The 27,376-nt window shown below is 47.9% G+C and overlaps 1 protein-coding gene across 1 annotated transcript; it reads right to left on the bottom strand.

Moving 5' to 3' along the window:
* Positions 1–1,192: 1,192 nt before the first annotated feature.
* Positions 1,193–27,340, bottom strand: POFUT1 (protein O-fucosyltransferase 1). The gene is made up of 7 exons (XM_045981416.1): positions 27,115–27,340; positions 25,324–25,445; positions 20,325–20,507; positions 18,853–18,965; positions 8,837–9,029; positions 6,784–7,026; positions 1,193–4,330 (listed from the first exon to the last, which is right to left on the bottom strand). The coding sequence occupies exons 1-7, from the start codon at positions 27,245–27,247 to the stop codon at positions 4,142–4,144; spliced, it is 1,176 nt and encodes a 391-aa protein (XP_045837372.1). The 5' UTR covers positions 27,248–27,340; the 3' UTR covers positions 1,193–4,141.
* Between the last annotated feature and the right edge of the window lie 36 nt (positions 27,341–27,376).

Genomic DNA, 27,376 nt, shown 5'->3' with positions numbered 1-27,376 from the left:
AATGGCATGATTTCATTTCTTTTGATGGCTGCATAGTATTCCATTGTGTATATATACCACCTCTTCTTTATCCATTCGTCTGTTGATGGACATCTAGGTTCTTTCCATAGTCTGGCTATTGTAGACATTGCTGCTATAAACATTCGGGTACACGTGCCCCTTCGGATCACTATGTTTGTATCTTTAGGGTAAATACCCAGTAGTGCAATTGCTGGGTCATAGGGTAGTTCTATTTTCAACATTTTGAGGAACCTCCATGCTGTTTTCCAGAGTGGTTGCACCAGCTTGCATTCCCACCAACAGTGGAGGAGGGTTCCCCTTTCTCCACATCCTCGCCAGCATCTGTCATTTCCTGACTTGTTAATTTTAGCCATTCTGACTGGTGTGAGGTGATATCTCATTGTGGTTTTGATTTGTATTTCCCTGATGCCGAGTGACGTGGAGCACTTTTTCATGTGTCTGTTGGCCATCTGGATGTCTTCTTTGCAGAAATGTCTGTTCATGTCCTCTGCCCATTTCTTGATTGGATTGTTTGTTCTTTGGGTGTTGAGTTTGCTAAGTTCCTTATAGATTTTGGATACTAGCCCTTTATCTGATATGTCGTTTGCAAATATCTTCTCCCATTCTGTCAGTTGTCTTTTGGTTTTGTTAACTGTTTCCTTTGCTGTGCAAAAGCTTTTGATCTTGATGAAATCCCAATAGTTCATTTTTGCCCTTGCTTCCCTTGCCTTTGCCGTTGTTCCTAGGAAGATGTTGCTACGGCTGAGGTCGAAGAGGTTGCTGCCTGCATTCTCCTCAAGGATTTTGATGGATTCCTTTCTCACATTGAGGTCCTTCATCCATTTGGAGTCTATTTTCGTGTGTGGTGTAAGGAAGTGGTCCAATTTCATTTTTCTGCATGTGGCTGTCCAATTTTCCCAGCACCATTTATTGAAGAGGCTGTCTTTTTTCCATTGGACATTCTTTCCTGCTTTGTTGAAGATTAGTTGACCATAGAGTTGAGGGTCGATTTCTGGGCTCTCTATTCTGTTCCACTGATCTATGTGTCTGTTTTTGTGCCAGTACCATGCTGTCTTGATGATGACAGCTTTGTAATAGAGCTTGAAGTCCGGAATTGTGATGCCACCAACTTTGGCTTTGTTCTTCAATATTCTTTTGGCTATTCGAGGTCTTTTCTGGTTCCCCCTCCCATCTTTTTACCATGTGGCAGCTGAGGGGGGGGGGGTGTCCTTCAAACTATAAACAGATCATGACCCTTTTCCATTCAGAATCCTGCAAAGGCTTCCCATTTCTCCAAATACATCTTGACTTTATCACTGCCCTCCAAGATATAGGACCTTGCCTGCTCTGATCTACTGCTCCGTTCCCTGCCTTGCTCTGACCCCTCCAACCACGTTGGCTTCCTTGCCATGCTTCACTCACTCACTCACTTCACTCCAGCTTCAGGGCCTTTGCACCTGCTGTTTTCTCTGCCTGGAATGTGCTGCCTCCAGGTACTGAATGAGTGGTTCCCTCCTTCCTCCTGCTGGCTCTTCAGAGAGGCCTAACGTGAACTCCTCATCCAAACCAGCACTGCTCCCTCTCACAACTCCCTCATACCTTTTATTTTTCTCCATAGCAGTTACTCAGTACCCTCCCTGATACTTTTGCTCATTGTGTCCTATACTTAATACAATGCAAATCCCTTGAGAACAAAGGCATTCTGTCTGATTCTCTGCTGAATCCTTGTACCTAGCACAGTGCCTGGCACATAACAGGTCATTTGAATGAAAGAATGGTGGACTAAATAACTACTCAGAAGAACTGTAAGTGTCATGTGGGCTTTCTTTCCTGGGGGGATCTCTCCTTCCCCAAAACCTCCTGGCAGTGACAGACCCATAGACAGCAGGAGCGCAGTGGGAACTAAAGTGGCTGACGGTTCTCCCACCGGAGGCCTACACACACACACACACCCCCGTGTAAAGTGCATCCTGTGAGGTGGTGGCCGTAGGGTGTGTAGCTAATGGTCATGGCCTTGGAAGGGCAGATGCCGGCTTAACACCACTGGCTATGTAGCCTTGAGAAAATGATGAGAATTTTCTGAGTGTTAGTTTTTCCTTGTGCAGAAGGAGAAGGATAGTAACAGCTTCTATTCCCAGGGGCTGAAGTCGGGACTCCATTTCCATAAAGCATTTAACAAGCACAGTGCAAGGCACAGAGCAGGTGTGCGACAAGAGACCCTCAAATTAATCAACAGTCATATCCGTGCCTTTGGCTCTTTCCAGTTTACAAAGTGCTCTTATGCCTGCTTTGTCTGATGGGAGCCTTTCAACACCCTGCCGCTTTTATCACCATCTTTATAGGTGAGGCACCTGGGTTAAAGAGGAGCAAAGCGCTCGCCTATGGACACAATTGAATCTGACTACAACTCCGGACCCTCTTGTCCAGAAATACACACCTGTTATCACTGCCAGTGCTAACCAAAGTGGTCTGGACAGTCCACTAGAGCCCCCAGACTCTAAACTGTGTGCCTAGTGTAAGCCTGTGATGGGCAAATAAATTCAGCAAACAGAATCAGCCAGTGAGCCAGACCTTCCCAAAGACCCCACAGAGGCGGGGGTGCCGCACCTCTGAATGAAGCCTGCAAACGAGTCTGGACAGACAAGCCATCTCTGAGTCCACCCAGGATTTAGAACATTTTACTGGTTTCCCTAGAGGGAAAACACAAAACCCCTTTCTCTAGTTTCTCCGTTTCCAATTGGGCAGCAGCTCTGAGCGGCAAATGCCACCTTTAGTGTTTGAGATCCTTCTTGCTCTGCCACCTCTGGCCTACTCGGCCTTGACAGAGACAGTGTTTCTTCCCAAAGGGAACCCGAGGGGGAGGCCCTGCATGGAGCTCTGGGCCTGGCTCGCATCAGTTTCCTCCATCTTTCTAGGATTGAAGGCCAAGGGAAGTCACGTGGTGGGGAAGAGACCAGCAGGTGTTAGACGTGAATTTTAGGACCACAAGGCCAAAACACCACACAGTCTTGGGAGTCATAGATTATCACAACTCCAGCACCTGAGAAACAGAGAAACTCATGACTTAATACCTTAAGCCTCATGGGGTTGTCAGAGATTCCCCTGGAAGGGAAGGGGCAGACTGGGAATCTGATGGCTTCTGGGTCAGGGGCATCTCCCACCCGGTCAGAGGCTTAGCCAACAGGCCCTGGTGCGAATACGGCCTGAAGGTTCCAGCCCCAGGAGGGAGGCTCAATGGACAGGCCTTGGATAGCAACTTAATGGCAAAATTCTACAACCAGGCCCCGTGGGAGACAGATGAAAGGGGAGAGGCAGGCTTCAGAAGGATGCTGTCAGGCCATCCAGCCAGGCCAAGATCTTAATGGAGCCAGGTTTGTGGCAGGCACCAATCACTAGGAGACTCTGACAACAAACACCATGATGGTCTGGCTCGATGGCACTTGCTCCTTGCTTGGAACATGGTGTGTGAGCAGCACTGGGTCTGCACAGCACTGCACAGCAGCCTGATCGACAACTTCCATTTGCATAGTGTTCACAATGGAGATGCGCGCTCATGCCCCAAACCCTGGAAATGGCCTCGGAAGATGGGTTGACAATGGCTCTGGCCAGGCAGTAGGGGTGGCTCTGGCCTGGTCTAAGGGCTACTTTGGGTCATCTGGAAAAAGGGTCAATACAACCACTCCATCCCTGGCCTCATCCTTATTCAAGGTCACTTTAGGTATCTATGCTAATGAACTTCACTGAGTTTTAAAAACGAGGGAGAGTTCTTGGGTAATCATGATCTCATATTAAAACTATAAGAATCTCTGTTGCTCTCTCTATAAAAAAATCACTGAAGAGATTAGCCCCCCAGGCTGCTCAGAGCAGAGCAGACCAAGAGACAGAGGCTGGATTGCTTTGCCAGTGCGCGAAATCCCCATGAGAAACAGCAGGAGGCACACGGGGAGTGGAGATGCTTCGGCTCCAGGAGCCTGAAAGCCCTGTGCCTTGGGAGCTGGAGTCCTCCTCCAGAAGTCCCTGATGCTTTTCTGTCTCTGGCAGGAGAGCAGAAGAGCTTGTACTCTTGGGAATCAGTGCTGGGAGCACTGCTGGCTGAGAGGCCTGGCAACCAGCTCAGACTGGTTATGTGCCCCAGGCAGGATCAGAACTCATCCCGCAGCTGAGGGGGCTTGTCCATGCCGAAGAAAGAAGATGGCTTCCCCTGGAGGTCCCGTTCCCGCTTCACGAAGGCAGTGAAGGAGGAGACACAGTTGCCAATAAAGTGGTCAGCTTGGCCAAGGATGTACAGGTCGATCTGGGCCACTTCAGGCTTCAGGCTCACCACTTTTACCTGCAGGAGGAAGGGCAGAAGGTTTTCACCAGTCCGAACCTGACCAGTTCGGCCAGGCCTACAGCCATACCCTCCCTCAGCTTTCTTCCCCTGTGTGGAAGTGACACACACAAAAAGTGGGGCAGAGAGGATTAAGACCTGGGGTTGGGCATTCTGGCAGCAGTACTGTCCAGCAGCTGGGGAGAGGCAAAAGGACATGGGGCTCACTGAGTCAAGGAAAGACATGAACTCATGATCTGAGCCAAAGGCAGACGCTCATACCACTGAGCCATCCGGGAGGCCTAAGCTGAACACTCTTAAATGGTGCCCTACTGCTCTTCCCATGAAGATGACAAATCTTGAATGGGGCCTACAAAGCGCTGTTCAAGTCACCTCTCCACCTCTTATTCTCACCACTACCCACCAGGCTCCCTCCTGCCTCAGGACCTTTGCATGTACCCTCCCTCTGTTTGGAGTGCTCATCTTTTAGTCTGGTTAATTCTTACTTAACCCTCATTCTGCAGCCCCAGTCTCACCTCTGTGGACCCTGATCTAGGGCAGAGTCCTATGCTCTACATTCTCCCAGAACCACCTTCCTTTACTTTGGAGCACACATCTCAGCAGTTTGTAGTTTCTACTCTGATTAATATCAGTCTCCTGCACCTGATGGGGTTAGGGCTGTGGCAGTCTTCTCATCACTGCTGGCTGGGGCCAGCCCCAATAAACGTCCACTGACTGGACAAGTGAATGAATGAGCCCCTGCCCCTACGTGAGCTCCTGGACCTCTCATGCAGCATATATTAGAGTTCTGCGCAGTCTCTTTTCCTGAGTCTAGACTGGGAGCTGTACAGGGCAAGACCACATCTTACTTATCAGTATCTCCAGCTCGGCAGGGCCCCAGCTTAAATGAGGACCAACGATGGGCTCTGAGCCCATGGAGAAAGGGGCTGAGGAGTGGGGAAAGGCAAGAACGTGGCACAGGAAAAGAAAAGAGAAAATGGCAAGAGGCTCAAGGTGTAACAAATATATCAACTCTAAAAACTCACAAAAAAAAACTCCCTGGGACTCTCCAAATGCTTCAACTTAGTACAGAGGTGGGGGTGTGGGCAGAGCTGGGGCTGAAAGTGCTTTGCTGTCACACAGAGATTTCTGATGTAACAAAAATCATCATCTTGCTATGTGCATGGTAGCAAAGAAATAATACTAGTTTAATCACGGCCAAAATCCCCGAGCAATTCCACCTACTCTCTGAAACTTACCCGCTCTGTGTCATGCCCACTATAATTAGCTCTGAGACCTCTTGGGTAAATTCTATCCCTTCTTGGGAGTTTGGTTTCCTCAACTAGATTATGCAGGGGTTGGGTTGGAGGAGCCCCGAGGGCTCCCGGCTCTGAGGGTCTTCTATAGAGTGGGTGGGAGGGAGGCTGGCCGGGATGCTCAGCGTCAGCACCTTCTCTCCAAGTCAGGGCTTCCAGCCTGTGTCTGGGGTAAAAGGGAGATCTGGGCCCCACACATAAAGCCATGGGTTCTCACTGCTAGAAAACAAACCTTTTAAGGTCTGTGCCAGCATTTAGGGCTTTCATTCACCTGTGAAATCTTACCGAACGCCTACCATTAATTCAGTCATTTTATCAACACATACTTACTTATTACCTACCCTCCACTGATACGGTACCAAACACATCCAATCGTTTTTCACACATTGAATATATACTATTCACCACTTCCTTGAGCGCTTACTAAGCACAAAGAGCCTTCCCTTTATTCGTCAGTCACTTACCCCTGTTATCAGTGACCGCTAACATTATTGAGGACTTGTTTTGTCCTGAAACTGTTTTAGTTTCTTCATATCTGATCTTCACAACCGCCCAGTGAGATAGGACTGCTCTCAGTCCTGTCCCACTTTACAGGAGAGGGAACAGCAGCATAGAGAGCTAAAGTAACTTGCACAAGACGGCACAGCGAGTAGCGCCCACATTCTCTGGCTCCAGAGTCCAGGCCCTTAATCTCTCTGCTACGATGGATTTCTCCCAAGGGCCCAGTCTTTACGTGCTTATTTGAGTTGCTGAGCGTTTACCATGGTAGGCACTGTCCTAGACATTGGTGAAGGCAAGGCCCCCAGATGCTGAGGAAAAGAACAGTGAGTCAACCTTGGACTCTGCCTTTAAGGAGCCACAGCTCTTGGGAAGAAGGCCGTGTTTCTGGCCTCACACAGACTCGACAGTGCCTCCAGAGCAGATGTGATAAAAATCCTGTGACAGTTCCAGAAGGGACACACTAGCTACAAGAGTGCAGGGAAATCTGGAGAGAAGGTGCCAGGATGTTTGGGCTGGGCTTTGAAGGAAGGATAGGAACCAGAGCAGAAGTGGACATCTAAGTCGGGAGGACACAAAGCATGTAGAGGGAGTGGTGGGACCACCCCGGATCTTTCTTCAATTCCCTTCCCCTTACACCCCCGTTGGGACCATACACACCTTCTCTTTAAAGAGCTCTTGGATCTCGGACACATAACTCTCAGAATCTGTGGCGATGTAGACCGACTGGGCGTTCAGCGTGTCCGCCCAGAGCTTCACAGCCCGTCTGATTTCCTTCAGGTCAGGGAGGCACATGGTCACGGTGAGAGGGGCCGCCGTGCTGCGGCTGTAGCCCACGCACTGTGGGGAGGCCATGAAATGCGAGCCCGCAGTCCCATCCTTCAGCATGGCGCAGGCGTTCTTCTGCAGGGTTGCAGGGGGCCAGGGTTAAAGACGGCAGCGGGCCCGGGACCCCAGAAGCAAGAGCCACTGAGTGGAAAAAGGCTATACAGAAGCTCAACTAAGTTTTTAAAATAAGTGTTGAGGGAAGAGGGAAATCCATCAAGACAGTAACAGTGGCTGTCTCTGTGTAGTGACACACTGGCTTTCTATGAAATATTTTTTTCTTCCTCTTACTGTATTATCTGGGACCTCCAGTAGAGTTCTGAACCGCGGGGGTGATAATGGGCAGCCTTATCTGATTTCTGACTTCAGTGGGAACACTTCTGAGAGCTCCCATGAAGTGCATGTTTGCTGTGGGTTTTGGAGAGATAGGCTTTATCAAGTTAAGGTGGGTCCCTTCAATTCCCAGTTGGTTAAGAGGTTGCTTTTTTTTTTTTTTTTTAAAATCATGAATGAGTGTTTATCAAATGCTTTCTTGGCCTCTATTGAGATGATTATACGATTTTTCCTCTTTGGGTGCTAGTACAGTGAATTTTGTTGCATTCCAGGTATGAAGTTTACTTGCGTCGTATGCCCTCTCGTACGCCCTCTAATATGTTACTGGAGTTTACTTGCATCTGTGCATCTGTTTGTGAGAAAGAGTTCCACTCTTCTGAACTGACCTTATCCAAGTTTGGTTTAGGGCTCTGCTGGTTTTATTCAAAATAGCACCTTATATCTTTTTGTGTTCTTAGCATGTATACATGGAAAACTGTTTCTTAAAGGTTTAGCTGAAACCACTCCTAAGATATTCTGGGCCCAGATATACTGAGCCCGGCTCCTTTTCTTTATGGAAGGAGGGCAGGGAGGGAGTCAAGTGCATAAACGTGTGACTACAGTTGACCCTTGAACGACACAGGGCCTAGGGGCTGCCATCCCCTATCCGTGCAGTCAAAACCCTGTGTATAATTTTTGACTTCTCCCAGACTTAGCTACTAACAGTCTACTGTAGACCAAAAGCCTTCCTGATAACATAAAGAGTTGATAAACACATATTTTATATGTTACATGTATCACATACTGTATTCTTACAATAAAGAAAGCTAGAAACAAGACAAAGTTACTAAGAAAGTCATAAGGAAAAGAAAACCCACGGACAGCACCTCCCTGTAAAACCTCATCGGCACGTTCAGGGGCCCACGCCATCTAAACCCATGTTGTTCAAGGGTCAACCATACCTCCTCGATTGACTCTGAGTGCATTTTGATCTAATTTCTATCCTGTGTGGTATTTTTCAAGTCTTCAACGATAAGCATTTCTAACATACACACATACATACATCTTCTTATGTAAGTTAAGGAGAAGTCTACAGTTCTCCTGTTATTTTTACACAGAAGATTATCTGATGAGGTTTCTGCACATTTAAGCAGCCTCCAAATTTGGAGGATGACATCTTCAGTTCTTGGGGGCCCCACCCAATCTCCAGAGCCTGTTTGTCAAAAAGAGTCTACTGGCTAAACACTGAGCTGGACCACAGGACTCGTGGGCTGTGGGTCTCTCTCTGGCTGGCTGCCTGACTTGGAGTCTAGCCTGATGTTTATTTATCCATCTGCAAAATAAGGACGAAAATGGCAATTGTTAAAATGAGGGCTGGCAAGCAAGCACTTTGGAGAGCGGCATTTCTGATGTGTCTAAGGCAGGATCGTGAAACATAGCCCCGTGGACTTGGCTGAGTGAGACCTCTCTGCCCTGGCTGGGACTTGGTGCAGTGGGTTCAGGGTTCAACGCCCACAGGCATGGGCCCTAATCAGGGACATGTCCAAGCCAGCCCTGAGAGGAAGGGAGAAATTACCCAGTCAGAGCCAATGCGCAGATGAATGCCCACGTAGGGTCGGACGAGGTGGGTGCGGATGTGGGCCTCTCCCGTCCTCACCATCTCGTCTGACCACACCATGTACTTCTGGAGTGGCCTGTGCTCCTCCAGGACAGGGAACTGGGCCGGGGCCCCTGGCAGGGCCAGCACTGGATGTTCCTTTGCAGAAAATCTAGGCATGAGACGGAATGAGGGGAAGTCAGACAAAGGACACACAGACAGCCTAGCTGCCGCCCCCACAGGACAAAGGATGGTGTTGCGCCATGCCCCACAGACCCTGCAGAGGGGCCCCTTTAACGTGCAAGAAGCACGAGAGGCTGAGAAACCCCAACAGGCTGATAAGGAACCGTGGCAGCGACAGCAGGCACCATATACAATACTGTCCCGCCGCATGGAATTTACAACCCTCTTTGCTTGCTTAACAATTAAAAATTTACAGTAGAGCATTCCAACCTTTTGTATGTCATGCTGGCTTCCAGTCTGTGGTGTGGTAATTCACTCCAGGGTGGGGTGTCTGGACCGCGCCTCTGCCCTTTTACCCACATGGCGGGACCGGGACATGCCGCAGCTTCCAGAGGGCCATGCACAGGTCAGGCTCACAGGGAATGTGTACGCACTGGGTGAGGCCATTCACTCAACATTTAACATATATTGGTTGACTGCCTACTGTGTGCTGGGGCCCAGGTGAGAACAAGACAGGCATGGTCCCTGCCCTCATGAAAAGCACCTGCCATCTGCAGACGCCCCTGTTGTACCCTCCCAAAGGCTCTCCTTCCCCCTTGCACACTATGCACTTTGCAATTATCTTCCCCTGTCTTTTCTGTAGGACACAGTCTTCTGAAGGCAGAGCCTCCATGAGTCTAGGGCAGTGTCTGGCACATGTCAGAGCTCAGTGAATATTTGTTGAGCGAATGAGTGAGGAGCTCCCTCTTCAGCTAAATCCAGAGTCTGTCCTAGCAACACGAAACATCCTGATGGTTCCATCAACTCGAACGCACTTTCAAGCTCCAGATCTCTGTATGTTTCGTGCCTTGACCTCTGTCAGCCAAAGACCTTTTCTTAAAATTATGAAATCAGCACAGCCACTCAGGAAAACAGTTTGGCAGTTTCTTATAAAACCAGAATGCAGTCACCATATGCCCCGGCAATCGTCCTCTTGGGTATTTATCCCAAACAAATGAAAACCCATATTCACACACGAACCAGTAGTCGGACGTTCACAGCAGCTTTGCTCATGAAAGCCCCAAACTGGAAATAGCTCTAACGTCCAAGAAGTGACTAGCTAACCAAACCGTGGTGCATCCCTGCATGGAATGCGACATAGCAGTAGCAAGGAACAAACCACTGAGACAGGTGACAATGTGGGATGGATTTCAAGGGAGCTATGCAGAGCGAGACAGGCCAAGCCTTCACTCTTACATCTGTGTGCATTTATGTAACATTTCTGAAATGACATAACAGAGAAGAGGACACAAGTGGAGAAGAGGTTAGTGGTTATCAGGGGTGTCTACGCCCGTGGTGTGTGCACGTGCATGGTTAAGGACATGGGTGTAGTCATATACTAGTCACAGAGAATCCTCGTGAAGTTAGAACTGTTTGGGTATTTTGACTGTGGTGGTTACACAAACCTACATGTGTATAAAATCGAACAGACCTATACACACACACACGTGTGCACATGCAGAAGTAAGTACAAGTAAAACTAGGACAATCTGAATACGATGGGCGGATTGTATCAGAGTCAACATTCTGGTTGTGATACTGTACTACAGTTTTGCAAAATGCCAGCACTGGGCAAAACTGGGTAAAGGGTATCTGGGAATCTCTTTGTTTCCTTTCTTTCCTTCTGTCTTTTTTCCTTCCTTTCTTCCTTCTTTCCTTTTTTTTTTTTTTTGTCTTTGTATTATTTCTTACAACATGTGAATCTACAATTACCTCAATAAAAATTTTGATGAAAAGCTATTAAATATCTTAAAGCATACATAAAAATACAATAACTTTACAACCCACATACCTATGACGCAAATTAGCAGATATTAATACTTTGCTGGGTCTCAGATTTTTTTTAAAAAGAGACACTGAGGGGCGCCGGGGTGGCTCAGTGGGTTAAGTCTCTGCCTTCGGCTCAGGTCATGATCCCAGGGTCCTGGGATTGAGCCCCGCATCGGGCTCCCTGCTCGGCAGGAAGCCTGCTTCCCTTCCTCTCTCTCTGCCTGCCTCTCTGCCTACTTGTGATCTCTGTCTGTCAAATAAATAAATAAAATCTTTAAAAAAATAAAAAATACATAAAAAGAGACACTGAAATAAAAGGTCTATCTTGTCATCTTTCCCTCCTTTACTTCCTCTTCCCAGAAGATACGGTGGCTTTATGCATGACTACACTTCTACTATTTATACAAAAAGGTATTATTCTGTGTGCTTTTCACACACCGTAATGGTACAGGCCCAGGCTACCGAGCCAGACAGCCTTGTGCTCTTGTTGACTATGGCACCTGCTAACTTGGACAGGTGACCTACCCATTCTGTGCGGCAGTTCCCTTATCTGTATAACAGAGCTAATAATAGCTCCTGACTCGCAGGACTCTTGAGAAGATTATATGGATTAATCAGGCAAAGACTTTGGAACAGTACTGGCACACAGAAAGCTCTTAAGGAATTCTGACTATCACCATCACCATCATTGTCCTACTGCACAAAACCCACTGCAAGTCTTTGGAAATTCAACTTCATGCTTTACAGACTTAGACATGTTGACCATGTTAGCTTCTAAGTTTTCCATTTTGCACGAGTAAGCACAGCAGCCCTGCGGTGGGCACACCCCTTTCTTCACACCCAGCCCAAACACCTCGTTCTACAGACACCTCCCAACCCTCCAAGACCAGCTGCCACTCCCAAGCGCCGGCTCCTACTGGAGGGCTCCCTGTCCCACTTCTCCTTTGCTGCCATCTGCCCACTGATGCGCTCCACAGCCATCTCCCCTGCTCCACCGCCAGCCCACGAGGGCAGGGGCCTGGGCCGTTCCACTCACCACAGTTCCCACACACACTGGTCCAGGGCTTGTGTCAAGGAAGCAACAAGCAAGTGCTCGCTGACATCCTGGCTCTGCATGACGCTCGTTGCATTACAATAATCTTATACGTACACGTATGGGAATCATGTATCGAGCCTTATTACGTGACCGGCAACGTTCTGCTTGCTTTACGGGTGTGAACGCATTTGGTTCTCACAAGAGCCCGGTGAGGTAAGCACTATTGTTACTCTCCTTTTACAGATGAGGAAATGGAGGCACAGAAAGGTCATGCAACCAGGAATTGGTGGAGCTGGGATCTGAAACCAGGCAGTCTGCTCTGGAACCGGGAGTTCTTAACTATGTCGGTCACTCCCAGCTCCCCCACGGCCATCAGTGAGACCCTCAAAAGCAGAGTCTGCGCCCTCTGTTTCTGATCTGTAGCCCCGAGCACAGGCCTCAACACACAACGGGTACAATCAATACTTTTAGAATGAATGGTTGAGGGAATGAGAAGGATTCATGGGTCTTACCAGAAACACCAGGCCAGGTTGTCAGGGGTCAGCAGAAGAAGCAGCGCATATGAGCTGAACACCTACCACTGGGCCCTCAGCCAAACTCCTTTCCGATGTCACCTCAGAAGATTTTGAAAGGAGAAAGCCAGAGTTTGTGATCTCCCAGGCGGTGCAACACTAGGACAAATCAGGAACTGTGCGCTCTCTGACCTCTTGGAGAGAACCTGCAGCTAACCCGTGGTGAATTCTAGATTCGGAAAGTCCATCCCCTCTCCCTATATCCAGATAAGTACATGGCTGCCCCCATTGGGACATCAGCTCAGACCTGATGAGCATCGGGAGGCCCAGACCAATATGTTCATTTACTCCCAGTGAGAGAGGAGAGTGCCGGCTGTTTGGAAAGAAAGGGAGTGCTAAGGCTATTGTTTGGAAAGAAAGCCTCAGCAGCTCAATCCAGCCCTGAGCGCCCTAGGTCAGGCCCTTAGCCTGGTCACTGTCCAGCTGAAAAAGGCATATGCCCTTGCTGCTGGGTGCGGTGAACCTCTGGGGTTCTTCCCCTCCACCCCTCAACTACCGAGACGCCTCCGCCCAGCTGAGGTTTCTCTATGCACAGCATCTGCTCAGGCGCCCAGAGCACACATGTGCGTGACCACCACACTGAGTGCAAAGGATGCGGGGACATGAAGGAAGCAGGCCCTTGTCTCAATGTCCCTGTCAGGAAGGACTACCTTTCTCTCCCACTCTTTGCAGGAATGGCTCCTCAAACTTCGGGTCTCGGTCTGGTCCCAACCCTGCCAATTACATGTCACCTGTTTATGGCCTCTCAGGAAGGCTGCAGCCTGGGAACTCCGTAACGATGAGAGCTGGCGGTGGAGCAGGGGAGATGGCTGTGGAGCGCATCAGTGGGCAGATGGCAGCAAAGGAGAAGTGGGACAGGGAGCCCTCCAGTAGGAGCCGGCGCTTGGGAGTGGCAGCTGGTCTTGGAGGGTTGGGAGGTGTCTGTAGAACGAGGTGTTTGGGCTGGGTGTGAAGAAAGGGGTGTGCCTACCGCAGCGCTGCTGTGCTTACTCGTGCAAAATGGAGAACTTCGAGAGAAGCGAACACGGTCAACGTGTCCAAGTCTGTAAAGCATGAAGTTGAATTTCTAAAGACTTGCAGTGGGTTTCATGCAGTAGGACGATGATGATGGCGATGGTCAGGATTTCCTAAGAGCTCCAAATACCAGCTAACTTCATGCCACGAGAATGGTTCAGAGTGATGGTCCATGGCCTTTCAACATTTGATGTATGATCAGTTGCTATTGAATTAAACCTCCGCCAGGGTATTCACAGACTCAGAAGCAGCAGAGCTAGAAGAATTCTCAGAAACCACCTAAGTGGGGAAGAAATTCCTCTTTATCTCGTTCTCCTCGAATTACCTGGACACATGGCAGCCCCCAAAGAGAGATTTCTTTGTACTTCTCGCAGTTAAGGTATGGCAACCATGTGTCTAGGAACTAGCCAATGAGATGCAAGAGGGTTATATGGGATTTTAGAAAGGTTCCTTAAAAAGGAGAGGCTGTGCCCCCCTTCTGCCCTTTTTTTCTTTCAGCTGCCTGGGGCAAGGATGTATTGGCTAAAGTTTCATCGGCCCTGTGAGAGGACACTGAAGATAAAAGCTGGTACTGGGACGGCTGGGGGGGCGGTTAGGGTTAGGGTTAGGCTCCCCCGCCTGAGCCCTGACCACACAACGGAGCTGCCATCCAGGAGTGGGTTTCAGACCCAGTACTTCTCCTCCTTAAGGAAACAATATATTTCTATCTTCTTAATCTGCTACTATTTGGGGTTTTCTATAACACGTAGCTTAAATGAAGCTGGTATACCTAGACCTGTGGCGATCCAAACTTTTCGCTGATATACAAGAGGATTATTGGTTAAAGGTGGTGGGAAGGAACCTGAGCCCCTCCTAGCTGGCCCTGCGTTGCCAGCCTCATGGCACTAGAAGCCCTTCTCAAGAACTGAGGCACAGTACAGAAACCACAGACCTTGGTCACCCTCTTCGTTTTTGAGATGGAACGCTGGCCAGAGAAGGGAAGCAATATACCTCGTCCCACAGTGAGCCAGGGAAGAGCCTGGCCCTTTCCAATGCCATTCTCCCTACACCCATATACTGCCCCCAGAGGACACCTTTCTACAAGAAGCGAGTGTCCACTATTTTAGAAAATGTTTAGAATATATACAATCTCCAGCTCCCTCCTACAAAGCACTCAGGCTACTTATCAGGGCCTACAGAGCCCTGTGTGGTCTGACCCCTGCCACTTCTTCTCCAAGCTCCTCACCTGTGTAGTAGATTAATTCTTCAAATCTCCCCTTGTTAGGTGGGCTCTATGTTCTCTCCCAACTGCATGAAGCAGAAGTGACTCTGTCCCAGTCACCAGGCCCAGGTTCTAGGGGCCAGCAGTGTCTACTTCCCATCTCTGGAAACATTCACTCCCTGGTTGTACCCTCTCAGAACTTGGGTGATATGCTGTTAGAAGTCCAAACCACATGGAGAGGCCGAGTGTACTCACATCAACAAACTAACTGCCCCAGCTGAGCTCCCCGAGGACAGCCAGCATTACGGGCTAGCCATGAGCAAGCTCTCTTGGACATGCAGCCCAGCTGGGCTTCCGGACTCCAGCCTCTGCTGACAGCTGACTGCGACCACATCAGACCAAAAGGAAGAAGTGCCCGGCTAACCCAAGTGTCCATCAACAGATGAATAGCTAAACAAAGTGTGGTCTGTGCACATAATGAACTATTCAGCCTCAGAAGGACTAAAATTTTGATACATAGCACAATGCAGATGAGACCGGAAGAGAGTATGCTAAGTGAAATAAGCCAGACACAAAAAGATGAATATCATATCCCTCCACTTATATGAGACCTAGAATAGGCAGAGAGAGAAATCAGAGACAGAAAAGTTGACTAGAGGGATGGGGCGGGCAGGGGGCATGAGGGAGAACGGGGAGAAGCTGTTTAATGGGTACAAACCTTCTGTCTGGAGTGGTGAAAACGTTCTGGAGATGGAAGGTGCTAAGGGTGTTGTGTGACGGCTGCACACAACACGGCACAGTCCTTAATGGGACCGAATGTACACTTAAAACAGTGGTCACAAAAATAACAAAATCACACACACACACAGACACACATACCCTGGTAACCACTTTTTGAAATCTTGTGTTTCTGTTTAGAACTGATCCTGCCAGCAGTATTTTCTGATCTGATAAATATTGATATTAATTCCTCCTCAGAAAAGACAGTTAAGTAACACTTGATCACAAACTACACCCAGTAGTTTCACGTTAAGCTAATCTGTACAGGTGTACAGGTGTGTATAAAAGTACGTGGAGGATGTAAGTACATATATCAAGCTGCTAAGAGTGTTTTTTAAAGGAGGGAGTTGACTTTTTAAAGATTTATTTATCTGAGAGAGAGAGAGTGAGAGAGAGCATGAGAGAGGAGAGGGTCAGAGGGAGAAGCAGACTCCCCATGGAGCGGGGAGCTTGATGTGGGACTAGATCCCGGGATCCTGGGACCATAACCTGAGCCAAAGGCAGTCACCCAACCTATTGAGCCACCCAGGAGCCCCTGTAATCCTCTTATTAAAAATTTTTAAATCTCAAAAAAAAAAAAATTTAAAAATCTCCCACGGGGCACCTGGGTGGCTCAGTGGGTTAAGCCTCTGCCTTCGGCTGAGGTCGTGATCCCAGGATCCTGGGATCGAGCCCCACATCGGGCTCTCTGCTCAGCGGGAAGCCTGCTTCCCCCTCTCTCTCTGCCTGCCTCTCTGCCTACTTGTGATCTCTTTCAAATAAATAAAAAAATTTAAAAAAAAAAAGTTTAAAAAAAATCTGCCACCAAATCTGTGGTGGGTTCTAAAGGATATTTATACCAAGAAGTGAGATGTTTAACATGGATGGAAACTTTGCACAGTTGGGATTCCGGAAATAAGAGGGAAAACCAAAAACCAGGACTGCCTCACTGAGCACCGCCAACCTAGGCAACTCGGAAATAACTGCCCGCTGCTGGGGAACTGCTCCCAAACTGGCTTATTATGAAGTAACAGACGACGGAACAGTCCCCACTCTCCTCCTCGCTCACTCGAAGCAGACACAATGGCCTTCTGTTGGCCCCTCCACCATACCAAGCCTGTTCCAGAGCCTCTGTCCTCCATGTCCCTGCCAGGAAGAACTACCCTTCCCTCCACTTTTTCCCACAGATGGCTCCTTCTCTTCAGGTCTCCCATGGACTGAATGTTTGTGTCCCACCCCTGCCCCATCCCTCCATAGTTAAGGTCCCAATCCCCAAAGTGATGATATTAGGAGATAGGGCATTTGGGAGGCAATAAAGTTTAGTTGAAGTCATAAGGATAGAGCCCCCATGATGAGATTAGTGTTTTGTAAGTGAGCCTGCTTTCTCTCCAGCATGTGAGGGCACAGCATAAAGGCAGCAAGCAAAAATCACCAGAATCCAACCATGGTGGCACCCCCATCTCGGACTTCCCAGCCTCCAGATGCACGAGAAATTAGCGTGTTATTTGAGCCTCCAGGCTGTGCTATTTTGTTATAGCAGCCCGAGCTAACTGAGACAAGGTCTCAGCCCTCCAATCACACATCACCTGTTTACATCCTTCATGGCAGGCACCACAGCTTCTGAAAACAAGGAGGTGATCAAACAGAAAAGCCCATCTGAGATCAGCCACGAGGGACGAGTAGAACCTGCCATGACTGAGTATCCTCAATAGCTCCCGAATTAGCTCAGAAATCCTAAAGGGGAATTGGCAGCTGTTATAGGCACAGCTACTGTCCAAGGTGATTAAGAATGGGTGCTCTTGGGGCACCTGGGTGGCTCAGTGGGTTAAAGCCTCTACCTTCGGCTCAGGTCATGATCCCAGCCAGGGTCCTGGGATCAAGCCCAGCAACCGGTTCTCTGCTCAGTTCTCTGCTCTGCTGCCCTTCCTCTCTCTCTGCCTGCCTCTCTGCCTATTTGTGATCTCTGTCAAAAAAAAAAAAAAAAAAAACAAAAAAAAAAACTTCGAAAAAAAAAGAATGGGTGCTCCAGAATCAGACTGCCTGGGTCCAAATCCTAGCTTTGCCACTTCAAGCTATATGACCATGGGCAAGAGACTTCACTCCTCTTTGCTTCAATTTCCCTACATATAAAGCACAGACAACAGTAACTCCTGTTGCATGGACTTGTGGAAGGATCCAGTGAGTTATCACCTTAGAAGACTTACGAAGTGAAATGAAAGCTTAGAACAGTGTTTGGTACACAGCAGGCACTAAATAAACAGCAGCTTTATTACACATTAAAGAGTTACATTTGGCCTGCAGATGCCCTCTCAACAGCTGGATGACCCTGGGCAAGTTATCTTACCTCACTGAGCTGTTTCCTCACCTGCCAAATGGAAATCAATCATAAGACCCACTTCATGGAGTTTCTCAAAGTTTCTCTTTATATGACATAAAGCATGTGAATAATCATATTAACAGCTAATATTCGTTGGCCCCCTACTATGAACCATGAGTGCTATGCCCTGGGAGGCAGATGCCACAGGGCTCCTTCCAGTCAACCACAAGGAGATTCAGGCCAGACAGCTGGAGAGGCTGCTCAGGGTCTCCTGAGAGAGAGGGACAGGGCTGAGTCCGAGCCCAGGTCTGTCTGATCCTAAGCACAGACTCCCTTCTCTACCTCAGTCTACCCTTGGTCTATGAACGCCGAGCCTATGACCACGTATGAATTCCTATGCTCCTCACAGCCCTGAACCCACGTCTGACTTTCAAGCCCACGTTCCTTCTTGCCAGGCTATAGCATCAAAGCGAAAGCACTCTGTTCGTTAGCATCATTATAACTAGCCTGTGGCTCCCTGAAGGCTGAAGCTGGATCTTCCTCATTTTTATGTATCACCTCTGGCCTTTGAGCACTATGTCTCATATGTGACAGACGCCCTATAAATATTTCACAGCCTGTGCCTGTGCCCTGCTAACCTATTTTTTTTAATAGGGCTTACTGGAGTGCAATTAATAAAGCACATCCAATTATTATCAGGATGACATCACTTCTCAGTTTGTACCCGAAGTGGCTTTTCTCGAGAAGCTGCTTCCAATTTTCACCTTGTGAAGAGGAAGGTAACAGGGGAGTGATTCTCACGCCTAGAGGAGGAAATCGAGACCCATGTGACTGCACAATATTCTTTTTATGACATCCTTTATCGGCCGATGACTTCTTGCTCAACCTTGTGGCAGGTCAACGTCTAACCGTGTCAGGCGTTGAGATGGGAAAAGATCACACAGGATCCCAAGTTCAACAGACAGAATGGCTGTACCTTTGTTCTCAAACATCAGGGTGTGGCACGGGGGGAGAGAGGTACAGGGAGAGGGCCAGGAAGGTGCTGCCTTCTCAGGGGCCCCGTGCCCCTCCCCTAAACCCAGCAACATTGCTCCCTCCAAGTACCTCTGGATCCACTGGTCTTTGTAGGAGGCACTGAAGGAAATGCCAGAAAAAAGTTCAGACTTGTTGAAACTCACATGAAACTGATCCCAAAATGGGCCAAAGGGATTTCCTTCCTGCAGAAAGAGAGAGATCAAAGACTTACTGAGAAGGAGGGAAAGCCCTCTGGGGATGGGGCCAAGGAATTGTGGGTGGGGGAACCCTGGTCGACTAGACTTCGGTTGAAACACCTCATAGGACGGCCCAATAGTAATGTCACTTTATAAATCCTGAGCTGGGGACTCAGGAGAGCAGCTCAGCCTCCAGTCTGGTTTCCTTCAAATGCTCCTCACAGTGCCTAAAGGAGTCTCTTCTACTGACATGCCACATCCCACTGACCCTGCAGCACTGCTGGGGGTAGAGGAAGGAAGTGGGTCTTGAATTTGGGCTTTAGATCTTGGACTAGACCTTTAGAGACTTTCAGGACCACCTAACACAATGCCCTTATTTTTAAGATGGAAACCAGGCCCCAGACAGGCTAAGACCCTTGTCCAAGGTCACACAGCAAGTGAGGACAGTGTCGTGGCTACAAGCCAAGCCTCCATTCTCAAATTTCATGGCTCTTTCAACTATCCTCCCTAGACTTCAGTGTAAGCACTGAAAGACACACTGGGGATTGTCTTATTCCCAAAGTGGCAGAAAATTACAAATTTCTCCTGATAAAACATGACTGTTTCTTATTTACCTGCTGAAGGGCGGGAAAGTATACAAGTTAAGAGGGTGGATAATGGAGCCAAATTACCTAGAGTTGAATCCAAGCTTATTTGCTATGGTGACCTTGGGCAAAATACTGAAACTCTATGTTGCACTCAGTGTCCTCTCTATAAAATGGGGATATTAATGGTACTTCCCTCATGGAACAGTTTGAAGATTAAGTGGGTTAATATGTGTAAAGCTCTTAGCATAGCAGCCGGCATGTAGTAAGTCCCATAGAAGTATTAGTTATCATTTGGGGGCGCCTGGGTGTCTCAGTCGGTTAAGCGTGTGACTCTTGATTTTGGCTCAGGTCGTGATCTCATGATTGTGAGACTGAGCCCCAAGCTGAGCTCTGTGCTAGGCGTGGAGGCTGCTTAAGATAACCCTCTCCCTCTGCCCCTCCCCCCACATTCTCTCCCAGTCTGGAAAAAAAAAACTATTAGTTATTATTACTCCTGTGGCATTTTACAGTTTATAAGCACTTTTGTAGCTGGCCCTCGTGACATTTATGAATGAGATGGAGCAGGGATTGTTGTCTTTATTTCGCAGGTAGAAATAAAGGCTCAGTGGAATCAAGATCCTCTGCCCCAATTGACACTGATGACGAGTGTCAGAAATGGGACTTAAATCTCCATCTTTCTATTCCACGCCCTTCTAGTGCCTTTCCCCACATAGTGCTGCCATAGTGTTTCAGGGGCCTAGAGGACATAGAACAGGCAGAGAAGGTCCCCCAGACCTACCTTCATGGGGCATGTCTTCTTATCGGGGCTTCGCTGGGCTGCCACCTCAAAGCAGTATGCCACCCGCCTCTCAGGGGGCCAGTGAGTGGGTGCCAGCTTCTCCATGAAGTCCTCCAGGCTGATAACGCGATGGTAAGCCTGGAGAGGCTCCAGCTTGAAGTACTTCTGGTAGGACACATGGAGCTACAAGAAAAGGTGCAAAAGGAGAGGCATCTCCTCAGTATCCGAGTGACTCTTTTAAAGACTTTCGTTAAAACCATACACTCTAAGACCCAGAGAGCTCAGACTATAAGCCAATGGAAAAACTTCTGGAAAATGACACCAAAGCTAGAAGAGAAAAAAAGGCTGGGAGAAATGATCTGCAAACTAACGAAGCAATAGTTGACATCTTTTATGTTCAAAATGCTTGCTGATCTAGATGAAAAAAAGACAAACAATGTAAGGGAAAACCTGAGCAAAGGACAGAAGTGAACAACTCACAGCAAAGAAAACCCATATAGCCAATACATTAAAAAGATGTACAAACTCACTAGTAATTAGAAAAAAGCAAGTCCCCGTTAGAACAAGAACACTTCTCACTTATTAGACCAGCAAAGATTTAAAAGCTTAACTTTAATTGTTAGAAAGGAAGTGGGGAAACAGGCTGCTACATATGGCTGGTAGTCGAAATGAACATTCTGGAACAATCACTTTGGAATGTGATCTTGCAGCACCAAGAATTTAAAATGTTCCTTCTACCTCTGTGTATTTTCCCTGCAGAAGCTCTTCCACTTTGCACTGGGAGAAGGGTACAGGTACGCTCAATGCCACAGCAGAAGTACAAGAAAGACCTCTAAAGAAGTTACACTGAAGACATTATATTCACAACAATGACTGCCTCTGGGGCTGGGAGGAGGGGGTGGGACTAGCCTTGGGAGCCACGTGAGACTTTAGCTTTTCACAACTTCATCTGTAATATTTTATTTCTTTTATTTAAAAAAAAAAAGATGAAGCAAAGAAGAAAAAATGTTAAATGATGATCACATCTAGTGGTGGGTACAGGGATGGTGACTATATTAATCCCTATAGTTTTCTGGATTTAAAAAAAAAAATTCTTAGAACACCATGGAATAGGGATGCCTGGATGGCTCAGTGGGTTGCCTTTGGCTCAGGTTATGATCCCAGGGTCCTGGGATCAAGTCCCACATCGGGCTCCTTGCTCAGTGGGAAGGTGGCTTCTCTCTTTGCCTCTGCCTGCCTCTCTCCTGCTTGTGCTCTCTCTCTCTCCCTCTCTGACAAATAAATAAATAAAATCTTAAATAAATAAATACCATGGAATAAAAATTCAGACTTTATCCTATAGGTCAGGGTTCCCAAGCATATTCTACTAGTTCATGGGGATAAAGAGTTCTGCAATGCAAAGGTTCTGGAGTTAAACAGACCTGGGCAATGCTGTGTTATGCTGACTTTTTTTTTTCCTTTTTACGCTGATTTCTTTACTACAGGACTTCTCCATATGCTAATGTGTATTCTGAATCACCAATTTTGGAGGATGGGAAATTGAGACTAGAATTTCCCAAACTGATTTAACCATTGCCCCTTTCCTTCATGAGCCACTGGCATTTCAACAAACGGAATTTGGGAAATCTATTAGCAACAAGGTCTTGCTGAGGGATTTTATTAATTTTTTTTTAAGATTTTATTTATTTATTTGACAGAGAGAGAGATCACAGGTAGGCAGAGGCAGGCAGAGAGAGAGGGGGAAGCAGGCTCCCTGCCAAGCAGAGAGCCCAACGCAGGGCTCGATCCCAGGACCCGGAGACCATGACCTGAGCTGAAGGCAGAGGCTTAACCCCCTGAGCCACCCAGTCGCCCCTATTAATTTTTTTTAAAGATTTATTTATTTACTTTTTAGGGACAGAAAGAGAGAACATAAGCAGAAGAGGCAGAGGGAGAGGGAGGACCTCAAGCAGACTCCAAGTTGAGCACACAGCCTTATACAGGACTCAATCTCATGACTTTGAGATCACAACCTGAGCTCAAAGCAAGAGTCAGATGCTTAACCAAATGCACCACCAAGCACCTCTTGCTGAAGGATTTTAAACAGAAATAATAAGAGATCTGACTTTTAGAAAGATCACTCCGGTGGACGAGGAGAGAACAAATGGATGGTATGCTTAGGGGAGGAAGAGGACTAAGGAGGCTACTGCAATGGTCCTTTTATTTGTTCAAGTACTCACTCAACGTGTATTTTTGAGCATTAAGTCCAAGTGAAGACGGAGGGCATGGACAGCTTAGGAGAGGTAAAGGAACGTGGAGTAGAGAGAAAGGATTACTTCTTTCAATTAGGATGACTTCTAGGTTCCTGGCTTGGTATCCAGGTGAATGGAGGTAACATAAACTAAGGCTGGGAATACAGGAAGTAACACAGGTTTGAGAGGGAAAGATGCCAAGTTCAGTTCTGTCTTTGTGAATCTGAGGTATCTCTGGGACATCCAAGTAGACTCAAGGGCTTAGGAATTAGAAACACAGGCTTATGATCAGAGAGTCTGGGCCACAGATAAGATTGGGAGCTATGTGGAGAACAGTGAAAGCCACAAGACTCAACAGAAATTTACAGCAAAGCAAATGATAGTAATAATAGCAAAGAATATTTATTGAGTGCTGACTTAGTGCCAGGTGCTGTACTCATCACATTTCATGGACTTGCTCATCTAATTCTAAGAGGTGGGAACATAAACCATCTCCAGTTTACTGACGAAGAAACCCAGGCAGACAGACTCTAGATAACTCATCTGAGGTCACATAGCTGATAAGCTAACAGAAGGAGGAGACACACTAACATTTTTTATTTTTACTTATTTATTTTTGAGAGACAGAGAGAGCGAGCGAGTGCCTATCTGGAGTGGGTGGGGGGAAGGAGGAGCGGCAGAAGGAGAGGGAGGGAGAGAATTTTTTTTTTAAATTTAATTTATTTATTTGACAGAGAGAGAGAGTGCACAAGCAGGGGGAGCAACAGGTAGAGGGAAAGGGAGAAGCAGGCTCCCTGATGAGCAAGGAGCGCAACACAGGGCTCAGTCTCAGGAGCCTGGGATCATGACCTGAGCTGAAGGCAGATGCTTAACCCACTGAGCCACCCAGGAGCCCTGAGACAGGGAATCTTAAGCAGGCTCCACGCCTAGCACAGAGCCCAACTTGGGGCTCAATCTCACAACCATGAGACCATGATCTTAACTGAAATCAAAAGTTGGATGCTTAATTGACTGAGCCACTCAGGCGCCCCAAGACACACCCATATTTAAACAGTGGGTGGAGACAGAGAAGCCCCACTTCCAGCACAAAGAAGAAAAGTGCTGAGTGGTGAGGGCTTAAGCAGAAACAGGCTATGTCTTAGAAGACAGGAGAGTAGGGATGAGAGGCTCACAGGCCCAGGTACCACTGGGAGGATAGCTGTAAGACTAAGAAATGACCTATAGATTTAGCAATTCTGAGGTCCCAATGGGGAAGGGGAGCCTAAAGGGATAGGCTGAGTAACCCATACAAAGCAAGAAATAGAGACTCAGAAAGATTCTTGGCTGAGAAGGCAAGACGAGAGAAAGAAAACAAGGCAGAAGGAGACGAATAGACAATGTCTAAATTATAATAGTAAGTGCAAAAAATCAGCACATTGGGGTGCCTGGGTGGCTCAGTGGGTTAAAGCCTCTGCCTTTGGCTCAGGTCATGATCTTAGGGTTCTGAGATTGAGCCCCACATTGGGCTCTCTGCTCAGCAGGTAGCCTACTTCCTCCTCCTCTCTGCCTGCCTCTCCACCTACTTGTAATTTCTGTCAAATAAATAAATTAAAAAAAATTTTTTAAAGATTCTATTTATTTAAAGCAGAGACTTTAACCCACTGAGCCACCCAGGCGCCCCTAAATAAATAAAATCTTAAAAAAAAAAATCAGCACATCAATGGCTCCCAGTTACAGAGGACATCCTATATCCTAAGCACTCTGCATTGATTAACTATTGATTCTAAGAGAGAGGCATACAATGTTCAAGGCATGCTACAATCGCTAACTTATTATGGGAGGTAGCCACCATTACTAGAAGCCTTTTCTACAGATGAGAAAACTGAGGCACAGAGAGATCAAGTACTCTGTCCAGGCCTACATGGCTAGTTAAATGGCAAACACAAACTACGATCTCAGGTTCTCTGACTTTTCACCTCTAACTGATAAAAACCTCTCTAAATATAAGCATGCACAATAATAATAATAATAATAATACCTATCCAGAGAAAAGGCTGTAAGAATGAAATACAGTTTTGTACATAAAAATATAGTTTTTTAAAGTTTATTGAAAAATTTTAAAATCATGCATTAGATTAGTTTAGTTCCTACTGCCAGGCCCCTGGGGATACAGTGTGAAGAAAGACAGACACGGGATCACAGAGGATCAGTGGAAGATACAAAGAAAAAGCAAAAAATTAGAGGATGTTGAGTATCACCATGATGGTGGATACTCCAGAGCGAAACGGCTCTGGAGCCGGACTGCCTGGGTTTGTGGCCTTGAACACAGTATTAACTAACCTATGCCTCAGTTTCTCCTTCAAACTGACAATAGCACCCATCACTCTTTGATTAACGGGATGAGCAGAGGGTGGGCCCAACCAGGGGTGGAAATAGAGCTTTAGGTTCAGATCACAGGTTCTGGAGTCAGACAGACATGGGCTTGAGTTCCAGCTCTACTATTCACAAGCTGTGTGACCTTGAGCAAGTTACTTAACCTCTTGAAACCCATTTCCTATAGGAATGTGATGATGGAGAAAGAGCTAGTCCTCTTGCGGCGCTCAGAACAGTGCCTGGCACACAGAAGACACTGGATAAGTTAGCCAGTTAGCCAGGGAAGAAAGTCTGAGGTGACTGGGGAAGGTTCAGAGGAGCAGGAAGTAAAGGCCAGAGAAGGACTTGGGGTCAAGAGGAAGTAAGCAGGATTGGGGTAGGATGGATAAGGGCTAAGGCCAGTGGGAGGTACTCACATTGGTGAAGGGAGGCCTGTGATGCTGGTACTCAATCCAAGGGGGTACAGCCAAGGTGCGGTTCAACAGCTTTGCAAAAGCCAGGGAGCCCAAGAAGTGATCAGCCTGGTTCCCGAAGCGCCCTGGATGGTATATGGTGGTTGAGGTGAGGCCTAGGGCATCGAGGGCATGGGGCATGCAGTATTTGGAAAGGTTGCAGGGCCAGGGGTGGGGAAGGCCAGGACACCAAGGAGAACCAGGAGAGCTGGCAGGATAGGATCAAGTCTGACTGATCCTACTGGGTCTGACACTCAAGGCCCCTACCCTCCTGTCTCAGCCGCTCCAGGTTCCTTGCCATTTCCCACCTCCCGTCCTGACCCCGTGCCTTTGCTCCTATTGTTCTCTCATCCGGGGGTGCCCTTCCACCTCTATCTCCACTCATCTGTGCATGAAGGGGCAACTCCAATGCCTCATTCACCGGAATCATTTCACCAACCCCCTGCTATACTCAATCCCCTTCTCTGCCTCCCACCTTGGATTGGAGCTATTTATAGTTCACTTTTTCTCAAATGTCCTTTCCCACTTCCTGGCCTTTGTACTGGCTCTTACTTCAGCCTGTGAATACCTCAGGAGCAAGAACACTGTCTGATTATTTTTGTTATCCCCAGCATGACATCCATTCATTCATTCCACAAATACTGAGAAGCCACAATTTGCCACAGTCTCTGCTTGGTGCTGGAATATAGGATTCAGCACCTGAATCCTATCCACAAGAAGGATAAGGTCTCTCCCTTAGAGGCACTTACAGTCCAGCTAGAGAGACAAGTATATAGTGGGAAACAAGTATATAATGGTAAATTCTGATAATTTCAAGGAAGAAATGGAAAAAGGTTGGTGATAGAGAACAGTAAGGTGGAGACTGGTGTTGAGGTCAGCAAAGCCCTTTCTGGTGACATTTAAGCTGAGACCTGAGAATGAGAAGGAGTTGACCTGGCAGGAGTGAAGAGGAAGAAAGTGTTTCAGTCAGAGGGAATAGCAGGTTTCAGGGCCTGAGAATGTATGAGGAATAAGGAGGGAATAAGAGTGGCTGCTGCTGGGGGGTCTGGGGAGAAGGGAGTGGTGGTAATGATGGGCAGAGGGCCAAATCAGCAGGGTCTGGAGTCTGGAGGGTTTTAAGAAGGAATGACTTTTACAATGACGATCCACCATCCCATCTGAATTGCAGCTTTTAGATTCTCCCTTACTCTTTTCTATTTTATTTTCCCATAGTGTTCATCCTCTTCTAAGACATTATGTATAATTACTTATGTTTTATCTTTTGTTGTCTGTATCTTTTGCCCATTGTAGCTTCCATTGTCTGTCTTTCCCAGCTAAAATGAAGGTTCTGCAAGGACATGGTATTTTCTGTCTTACCACTGCCGTATCCCCAGAAAAGAAAACAGGGCTGGGCACAGAGTAGGGGGTCCTATAAATATTTGTTGAACGATGAAAGAATCGTCCAGAGCCAAGGCTGAGTCAGTGACATTAAGTCCTGTCCCACTAACTCCATTTACTGAACTCTGGGTTGGCTTAGACCTTGCACAAGACACATAACCTCTCCTGGCCTCGGTTTCCTCACCTACCAATGGAAGGCTGGACACAAAGGCCCCTCAGGGCCGTTGCAACTGAGGCAGAGAGGCAAGGAGCAGGCCATGCCCTGCGCTGCGGTTCTCTCCTGGACATATCAAGATATCTGTGGGTGCCTCAGAAGAGGGCGTTCTCCTCTCTGGGCCTCAGTTTCCCCATTTGAGAAGAGGGCTCGGGAGGCCTTACCCATGCATGGGCAGTAGAGCAGGTAACCGGCCGGGTCCCAGGAGCCTGCAGGCAGCCCCGGGAGCGGCAGAATCAGCAGCAGGAGAGACACACGCAGCAGCAGGGGCGACGATGCCCACGCGGCGGCGCCCATGACGGCTCCGGAGCCCGAGCGCGCCGCGATGCGGAGGCGGGGAGAGAAGGAGGGGCGCGAGCGTCCGCCCCGCTCCCGGCGGTCCCCACGCGCCGCCCGCGCGCCGCCCCGGCCGCTCTAGCCGGCAGG

This window comes from Meles meles, chromosome 16, assembly GCF_922984935.1.
Source record: "Meles meles chromosome 16, mMelMel3.1 paternal haplotype, whole genome shotgun sequence".
NCBI lineage: Eukaryota > Metazoa > Chordata > Mammalia > Carnivora > Mustelidae > Meles > Meles meles.
The sequence above is the reverse complement of the archived record's forward strand: the minus strand, read 5'-3'. Positions and strand labels throughout refer to the sequence as shown.

Excerpts from the sequence above, each read along its gene's own strand:
- POFUT1 (XM_045981416.1), bottom strand. The coding sequence starts at position 27,247 with ATGGGCGCCGCCGCGTGGGCATCGTCGCCCCTGCTGCTGCGTGTGTCT. Across the intron at positions 25,446-27,114 it reads GCTCTACTGCCCATGCATGG|GGCGCTTCGGGAACCAGGCT; the intron begins GTAAGGCCTCCC and ends TATACCATCCAG. Across the intron at positions 7,027-8,836 it reads TGCGCATTGGCTCTGACTGG|AAGAACGCCTGCGCCATGCT; the intron begins GTAATTTCTCCC and ends GCAACCCTGCAG.